Source organism: Chaetodon auriga, chromosome 19 (genome assembly GCF_051107435.1).
Source record: "Chaetodon auriga isolate fChaAug3 chromosome 19, fChaAug3.hap1, whole genome shotgun sequence".
NCBI lineage: Eukaryota > Metazoa > Chordata > Actinopteri > Chaetodontiformes > Chaetodontidae > Chaetodon > Chaetodon auriga.
This window is the reverse complement of record NC_135092.1, coordinates 3577421-3586449: the sequence shown is the minus strand read 5'-3', so window position 1 is coordinate 3586449 and position 9029 is coordinate 3577421. Positions and strand designations below refer to the sequence as shown.

General features: G+C 41.4%; 1 protein-coding gene across 2 annotated transcripts; it reads left to right on the top strand.

Moving 5' to 3' along the window:
• Positions 1 to 1562: 1562 nt before the first annotated feature.
• On the top strand, positions 1563 to 8966 carry dcp2 (decapping mRNA 2). 2 transcript variants are annotated; one of them, XM_076758897.1, is made up of 11 exons: positions 1563 to 1809; positions 3046 to 3197; positions 3491 to 3618; positions 4613 to 4711; positions 4821 to 4973; positions 5069 to 5181; positions 5375 to 5479; positions 5716 to 5824; positions 6356 to 6460; positions 6579 to 6630; positions 6983 to 8966. In XM_076758897.1, the coding sequence occupies exons 1-11, from the start codon at positions 1742 to 1744 to the stop codon at positions 7111 to 7113; spliced, it is 1215 nt and encodes a 404-aa protein (XP_076615012.1). In that variant the 5' UTR covers positions 1563 to 1741; the 3' UTR covers positions 7114 to 8966. The 2 variants fall into 2 exon arrangements, with proteins under 2 accessions (XP_076615012.1, XP_076615013.1); XM_076758898.1 differs by having other exon boundaries at positions 1599 to 1809; positions 6356 to 6445.
• Positions 8967 to 9029: the final 63 nt, after the last annotated feature.

The window sequence follows — 9029 nt, the reverse complement described above, 5'->3', positions numbered from 1 at the left end:
CATACTAACAAAAAAGCAACCAGAATAGCGGGCAAATAGTAGTAAATAAATAAATAATGGTTACAAAAATTTGTAAAAGTGTTCTGACTTTATTAAAACTATGTGATAAAACAGTATTTATTATAGTAACAAAATAATAATCTAATAGCCTAATTGTTAATCATTGGTTTCACACAACATTACATTGGAAACACAGGGCCAACTGTCATTGCAACAGTACCCCAAAAAGGTTAAATTAGTTAATATCATCCTTCAAAACCAGATCCCAGTGAACAGTTTGTTGCTTAAGACACATCACTGTTCTGTCCGTCTCTGGTTCCTCTTTATGGAAAGGAGGAAGAACTGAAGAGGGCGCTCACATCAAAGTAGTGAGGTCACAGTTACCAACAGCTGCCCTGTGATGAACTAAAAGACCAATAACAGCAGTTCTTAACAACAAATACACATTTCATTTTTAAATGCAGTCCGTTCACAAGAAATGAATGTATGTGGAGCACACACACACACACACACACACACACACACACACACACACACACACACACACACACACACAAAAAAAAATAAAATAAAATAAATAAATAAATAAATAAATAAAATATGGACCATACGTACATATGTAAGGAGACACACACAACTGAAGTGTTTCTGTGGAGAGATACAGACGCATGCAATGAGGCAGAGTGAAGTCCATTCCCCAGCTGTTCTGTAGACAGCTGTTGGCCACCTATAGATCCAAGAATCTGTGTAGACTGTTGTTGGACATAATTTAGTGTTTAGTGTGAGGCCTACTATAGGTTCAATCTGGAGGTTAAGGCAAATATTATATAATTTCTAGGTAGAGATTTGCCACCTTATCTTCAAAGTTATGAGACGATCTAATGCCAGCAGATTATTAGACGCACCAGGCACACCACGCTCTGTGACGACAGACGCAAGGCAACGCCCCCTTGGGGAACTACTGTGGAACTACTGTGGAACTACTTTTTCGGTAGTTCCACTGTGGCAGATGCTTCAAACAAACTTGCTAACTGGCCTTCCCCCGGTTAATTGACAGACATAAAGATGAACCAATAGTGTATTGTCTAGGTAACTCGCGCCCTCACTCTAAGCATTCGATTGGATGATTAACTTCCGGTTGTAAACTAACGCTGCGTTTATTTAACATCGGAGTTATCGATATTCCGAACATCAACTTTGTAAACAGTGTCCATGTCTACATCCAAGTCGTAATTACGACTGTAAAACTCAGATTTTTCGGAAAGCTCCGACATTTCCGATTTGGTACTTAATTAAAAGCCCTGTAACTGAAAACTGAAGATGCCTCACATCTGCCAGGGTTCGCCGTTCAATGTAACATAATCCAAATATAATGTGTATGGTGTTATCACGTCAAACGACTGTATTCATTTTCATGTTCTACTACTTATACAACCACCTTATTCTCCTCACACTACTAAAATGATGCAGCCGGGTTGATGATGTGTACGCTCACAAAGCGTTAAAATCCGAATCTTCTCCATTCCACCACCCAATCCGCATCACGTGAACGCAGCATAAACAACGCACTCCGTCCAGTTCCCGGTGGAGGAGAAAGAGTTGATAGTTGATACCATAAATGTATGGCTAATGCTACTTTTCTGTGGCGAGTCTAAAGCTTGGGATCCACTGAGCTGATAATGCGGATGTAGCTTGCTATTCTTATGGCTTTAGCGCCTCCATGTTCTGAGATAGAGACGGGATGTTTTCAACCAATATGGAAACAAAAAGAGTGGAGATCCCCTCCGACGTACTGGACGACCTCTGCAGGTAACCGGACGCTTTACCGGCCTTTACCATCGTTGTTTGACTGTCTACTCGTTCAGGTGTTAGAATAATACCTGTGACTTGACTGTGTTGTTGTGGTTGGTAAAAACTAGCGGTCCCCGCGGTGCCTGTACGTGTTTGTAGCTCAGCTGATGTTGATGCGTTGCATGATGGAGTGAGGTTCACCACTTTGTGAACACATGATTGGATAAAGGATGTGACTACATGGCCTCGGGAACACTTCAGAAAACTGATGCCAGTAAACATAGTTTGTTTTTAAATGACTGCATTCTGTTTTTATTTACGTTGGCGTGTTCGCAAGAGAACGTGCTCGTCTGCCAGGGCGCGAGACTGAGAGGCAAAGGCTTGTTTAACCTCCAAAGAACTGCGAATAAATTAGTGAAGACGTGAATAAAACCCTAAAAGCATGTCCCTGTTCGCCCTCGACGTCCCTTCGAGCCCTGGATTCTTCTCCCGTCCTCTCAAGCAGATCTGCTGGTCGTTCCTTTATAATATATGGTCGTGTACACGTCGGTCTGATCTGTGTTTACCAATAAAGATTGGTCACAAATCACCACTGGTCACCGCGCGCTGTACAGTCTGCAGAAAAGTCTATGCGTTCAGATTTCATGCTGTGTTCAATGCAGTGTAATCCAATGTTTAACTTAAGTCTTCTTTTGTTTCACTTATAATGTCGAGGTTTTGCTGACGCTGTCATAGACATGTTAATCCAGTCCTATGATTAAGCATTGAGTTCATAGTTGATGTTGTTGCACTGGACTGCTTTATATTCAGGGATCACTCTTATCTTCTGACCCCTGTTGTTCGGAAAAAGGGAGGATTGAATTGAATTTACACTTTTCCGAAAAAGCAAAAATTGAACATTACAAACTTCATACAGACTTTATGGCAGAGCTGTGCAACTGTGTTGCAATAGATTGCATCGGTATATCTAATAAAGTGGCCACTGTGCAGTTCTTAATTTCCTTTCTCATACATATGAACAGATCGATCAGGCAGAATCTGTCCCTGTCATTCCTGTCATGGTCAAGGATTTGACAGACAGTTAGCAGGGCCATCACTGACACCCCTGGTGCCCCGTCCCACAACGGCATACAAATATTATTATGATGCTGAAGTAAAGCATGAACCCACTGTCACTGATCATATCTGTAATACATGAAAGCCTTGTGTTAAGGCTCCCACCTCTCACCTCTCACCTCTCCTGTGTTTCTCAAGCCGGTTCATCCTGCACATCCCCAGTGAGGAGAGGGACAACGCTATCCGGGTGTGCTTCCAGATCGAGCTGGCCCACTGGTTCTACCTGGACTTTTGCATGCAGAACCTTCCAGGAGCTCCTCACTGTGGGATAAGAGACTTTGCCAAAGCAGATATCCTTACATGTGAATGATGGTGTTAAATGACCATATCAGTTTTTAAACATCTTGTTTTACATCCATTAATGTACTTTAATCCTCAATCATCTGTATTGTACTGAACACATTCCAAAGCGTACCATATTTTGGACCTTTTAAGTGCCTTTTCATTGTGATAACAGCCACCCAAAACAAGAGATCAGTGAGTTTTAACACAAACTAACATCAGAGGTGTGATCCTCAGAGCAAGTAAACAAATGTGGCGCTCCTGTTTGTTTTACACTTTATTGTCCTTGACAGCTGCAAACTCTTCCATCACTGTCCGTTTCTTTTGCCTCATGGAGAGGACGTGCAGAAAGTCCTGGAGCAGTGGAAGGAGTATAAGATGGGTGTACCTACCTATGGAGCAATAATTCTAGATGAATCGCTAGAAAACGTGAGTTGTTCGTGGACACGCAAACACTGCAGCAGTACCTGAAGTAGCTTTTGTAAATTGAAATGATATTTCTCATTGAGTACATTACTTATTCCTTGTTTTCACGTCTTTGTTCATCATTTCTCTCAGCGATATCAACATGCTCACAAAGATAACTGCTGACATCTGGAAACAAGTCAGACGGGTCAAGAAAAGGGAACTTATTGCAAAATCTCAGCAAGTGGTGGTACAATGGAAAAAATAACAAAACAAAAGTGATAGAAAAGATGACCAAAACAAAAATAAGGCCCAGGTTATGATAAGTCAGAATTATCCCGATGAGGCTGGTGTTGGACCAGGACTCTGTTTCATAAAATGCTAATGATGCTAATGATATTGTCAAAAATAGGCCTTTATTTTAATTTACCCTGTTTTATACTGTGCATATCATGTTTGAATAAGATGGCTTTGTTTTCTTTTCTATTCAGCTGTCAGTGTCAATAAGTCTGAGGTTGTACTATATTTTTGTTATTTTTAAATTCAAAACAGATTATACCGAACTTTTCAGACAACCTAGTTTAGCCAAAACCTTCTTCTCAGTATCTGATGGAAAGCACCGGTTGAATGTTAAGAATGTCTGTGAAGAGCCTCAGTCATCCAGGTCATGAACAAGGGTTGAATCAAGGTCAACCAGACTTGGTTGTAGAAACTTGAAAATGTTTCGCCTCTCATCCGAGGAGCTTCTTCAGCTCTAACTGACTGGTGGGGAGTCCCACCTATTAAACCTCTGTGTGCTCGCTGTTGCAGTCCTTGCAAACACTTGGGTGTGGCTGACTGTGTGGGTTCATTTAAAAATGAAACCAATCGATGTGCCAGAGAGCTATCCTCAGACTGGGCTATGGCAGAGAACAATCTGATATGCCAGGGTGTGGATACATGCACAAAGTACTCGTTAGTAGGATCCATTCATTTTGTGACAGCTGTGACAGCTAATTGGAGCATCTCTTCTCTCTAGGTTCTGCTTGTTCAGGGCTACCTTGCAAAGTCAGGCTGGGGCTTTCCAAAGGGGAAAGTTAATGAGGATGAAGCTCCTCATGACTGTGCAGTTCGTGAAGTGAGTCACATGTTCTTTTCTGTTCACCTGAGGCCAAATGAAACAATGAAGAGTCACGTACATTTAATGTAGTTCATTGTAGTTCATAGTTCAAATCACTGTTTTCCAGGTGTTGGAGGAGACGGGCTTTGACATCAAGAATCGCATCTGCAAAGACATGTACATAGAGCAGAAAATCACTGACCAGCTCGTGCGCCTCTACATTATACCAGGAGTGTCAAAGGATACCAAGTTCAACCCCAAAACTAGGAAGGAGATCAGGGTAGGAATCCCTTTTCACACATTCCTCCTCAGGTTAACTTACACCTTTCTGTCGGTGACAGATCACCTCATGGCCTTGTTCTTCTTCTCTTGTAGAACATTGAATGGTTTCCTATTGAGAAGCTGCCATGTCATAGGAATGACATGACCCCGAAGTCTAAACTTGGACTTGCCCCCAACAGGTTTTTCATGGCTATTCCATTCATAAGGTGCGTGTGAAGAAAGCTCACTAAATAACATGATGTGTCCCATTTGCTTTATCTGTACAAACAGAAATGTAAAAATAACGTTGTTACTTCATTGTTGTTGAACTTTTGCACGTTTCATCGTGAAAAATGTGATTTGGATTCATGGTAGTAGTTGACTGGTATTGATGGCACACTTCCTGCTCCACCTGTACAGACCGCTGCGAGAATGGCTCAGCAGGCTGAAAGGCGAGTCAACAGACAGTGATGAGGACTTCACAAACAACGGCAACACTCCATGCAAACCCTCAGACAATGCTCGGTAAAGAGAAATCCCACCAGTCCTCAGTGAAAGCCAGATCTCAGATTACATCCAGGAATGATGTATTTAGAAACAAATTAAAGACAGATGGTGAACTTAGTGGAGCATTAGGTGTATTTCCGTACTGTAGCTGTTTTGGATCTGTACCATCATAATCCTTCAGCCGAGGTTCAAGTCATTGCCTTCTGGGCCACCAATAGATTATCTCCACTTGTTCTTTTTTTTCCATCTCTTAGGTCAAAATCCCGTCGCCTCACAGGTACAGATGCATTTCCAGGAGATGGTTGGGCGAAACACAAGCAGCAGAAGGCTCTGGGCCAGCTGAGCCAGTATGAGCTGAACCAGGTCAGGAGAGACAAGATCACTGTGCTGCAGTTAACCATTAACCAACAGCAGCATCTCACAGTGAGGCTCTGTGTTCCCAGCAGTTAATAGTTACACATGTTGGCTAGACTGAGGAAAACAATGACTACTGCTACTACTACTGATTTCTAGTTGGGAGGTGCCATCACGTTATTCTCAGTTCAGTAACCCAGGGAACTGGTGCTCCAATCATGAGCTGATAATATGAATTGAACATATCACTAACCTGGTACCTATTTTCCCTGTGCAGCGTTTCCCATCTCCCTCACCAATTTCCAGTTTTCCTCGTAAGCATAAGGAGTATGATATGATATGATGAGGTGTAAATTCAGGTATCATGGAATTTGCTATAGCTTTCCAAAGCTATTTACCACTAACTACTTCCTGGTGCTAAATTTGAGATGTGAGGGGGTATGATACGATATGGATTCAGGGTTGTGGAGTTTGTCAGTGGCTTCAGACGGAGTTACTGCATCTCAGTTACCTCAAAACTTCTGTTCTTTTGCTCTGTAGAACCCAAACTTGAAAGGCAATGGGAAGAAATGTCAGGACTCGCCTTATGTGAAGAAAGGAGCCAGTGACAATGGAGCTGGCAACCACCAGGTGAAAATCCTACTAGTAAGTACAACGCTGTTATTACCGGAGACTGTTTTTGCCACTGTGTTATGTAGAATTTAAAAATGGCTGATTTTTTTTTTACAATTACAGTCAGTGCGCTCTTACACTATTTCCACAGAAAGAAGATAAAAGAATCCAACCCAGAAGACTGCAAGACAGTTTTGAGAGAGGTACGTTTCTGTAGTTACCATGTAGTTACCATCTTTGAGACTGCACCCACCAGTGTCCATTTTGTCAGCTGGGTTTTACTCTGTGTCATGTGTCAAGTTATATTTATATTGACCAAATGAGTCCACATGTGAAAGCAGAGAGCTGAGGAGCTGCTGCAGCTTCAGGTTCAGCTCTGAGAGGTTCTTGCTAATGTCCACCATAAAGAGGTTGCTGCTGTCAGGGGCTAAATGAGGAGCACCGGTTGTGGTCCCAAAAGAGCAGAGTTTAACTGAATGCTGGCACAACCAAAAACCAAATGGGACATAAAACTCTTCCTTCCACAAATGACACATGGACCTTTTCTCCTCACAGATTTGGCTCCATGCAGTTCCATGGATGACCAGACCATCCACAGCAGAGTCTGTGAGCACCTGCTGTCCTCCAAGGCTTTCCTCAACTTCAGATTTGACCGAGACGCCATCATGAAATGTTTTGACTACTGACATGGCTGAGGAAGCAACGACGGCTAACAGCTGCCTCAGAGACGTTTTACCTAGCAGTCCAGGCGTGGATGTCACTGAACATACCCTTTTGGTTCTTGCCTTGCTTGTCATGAACACACATTTACAACGGGGACTTGCCCATTTTTCAAGGAGCACATCAAGTAAGCTTCACTGGAGTTGTTTGCCTTTGTCACCCTACTGTTATAAAACCTTATAAAACGGGTGGACACGTAACAGTGCTGTCTTCAATCTGCCTGATGTAGAAATCTGGAGGAGATAACACATAGACCACAAGTGGAGGACTGCTGTGGTCAGTTAGTCTAAAAGATGGAGGATTTTGACACCAGAATGGATTTTAAGCGCATATGAAGTGACAGTGAAAGGTAATAAATTGAGCTGTGATATCTTAGTGAATGTGGCCAGTGAATCAATGTGAAATGTATCATATGTATTGATTTTAAGATGTAATAATTTAGGCATTGATCATCTCCTTCATTCTTCTGACTGGATCCCAAACATCTGCTTCAGTATGGTGGGTATTACCAGTGTTTTTGGCTCAGATTTTATCCATGAGTGGAGAATGTAATGGGATATTAATCTGTTGTGTGGAAGTTTGTGGTTGCCAATATTAAAATGGAATCATTAAATCATAGTGATGTTTGCAAATCAATCAGTTTCTAATTAAAACTCAATTTGGCAAATCATTTTCAGAGGACTTAACAGTATATTGTTGCACATTGATGATAATAATTGAATAAATCAAATGGGTTGACTGTGTGACACCTAAATGAAACTTCTCTCTGAGGTTAAATGACATTGTACACTGCGCACACACACAAGGAGAGTGACATTTCAGTTTGATTAAATGCTTTGATTCTAATATTTTCAGCCTCAGACTTCCATACATTGTTGTTATTTGCCTTACAGTGACCCACATCCTGCTTGTGTTTGTACATCTTTCAGCAGTTTTCAGCAGTTGTGTTATTCAAGGATGTTCTTTGCAGGCTTTACAGGTTTAAATTTCTCACATCAGACATCATCAGTAATATTCTTCATCATCCACTACTTAGTTGCTATGGTTCGGTTGGCATGAAAACATGCAGACTGTTGGGCTATGGGCCGTGATGGAGGACCACTGTGAACAGAAATTTGCCTCAAGAAGATTACATATTGCTCTTACAAAGGGCCACTTTGAGGGCTTTTTATCCGCCAGAGCTGAAGACATGAACAGTTTTTATAGTCAGTACCTGTTCTAGAACTCTTCAAAGATCAAGTCTAACAGTTTCTATGTTGTTAAGTTTTTATCACATACATGTGAAAGGACTCAATCTGGATGTGAGATCTCTTGTGATGTTTGTCATGGGGGGGTTCTTTTTCTAAAATGTTTTATTTATGCATTTGTACACATTAAGTGGTGGAAACAGACAAAGAGTGATGTATCGTCTGTTTTACAGAGGAAGTAAAGCTGTATGAGTTTAGCATTAATGGCTGATGTCTGGTCTGAGCAACATGGAATTGACAAAGTGAGACTTGAGTTGTGCCTGATGTGCTTCCTCATCAGCTTGCACTGAGTTGTCTCATCACTTTCTTGATAAGAAAGCAAACCTTAACCTAATATCTGCCTTAACCCCAAGAGTAGACCAACAGGAGAGCTGACACATCATCGTCATCATCAATTCACAAAGATACTCTCAGTATCAGTTGTGCTGATTTTCAAATGACCATGAAAATCGTGTAGTACTGAAAAATGTGAGGAGGAGCTGTGGAGGAGGAACCTGGTTTGAGAAATGTATGTAAGTATGTATGTATGTAGCTTGCTTACAAATGATTAAAGTTTTTATTTACTTTTTATACAGAGTCCCAACTTTTTTTTAAGAATCTGGTTGTAGAACTGATTCCATAAATAAAATCTCTCC

What these genes read in the sequence shown, in the direction of transcription:
- dcp2 (XM_076758897.1), top strand. Translation starts at nt 1,742, where the DNA reads ATGTTTTCAACCAATATGGAAACAAAAAGAGTGGAGATCCCCTCCGAC. An exon ending in AAACCCTCAGACAATGCTCG is followed by an intron (nt 5,480 to 5,715) that starts GTAAAGAGAAAT and finishes TCCATCTCTTAG; the next exon opens with GTCAAAATCCCGTCGCCTCA. An exon ending in GCAAGACAGTTTTGAGAGAG is followed by an intron (nt 6,631 to 6,982) that starts GTACGTTTCTGT and finishes TTCTCCTCACAG; the next exon opens with ATTTGGCTCCATGCAGTTCC.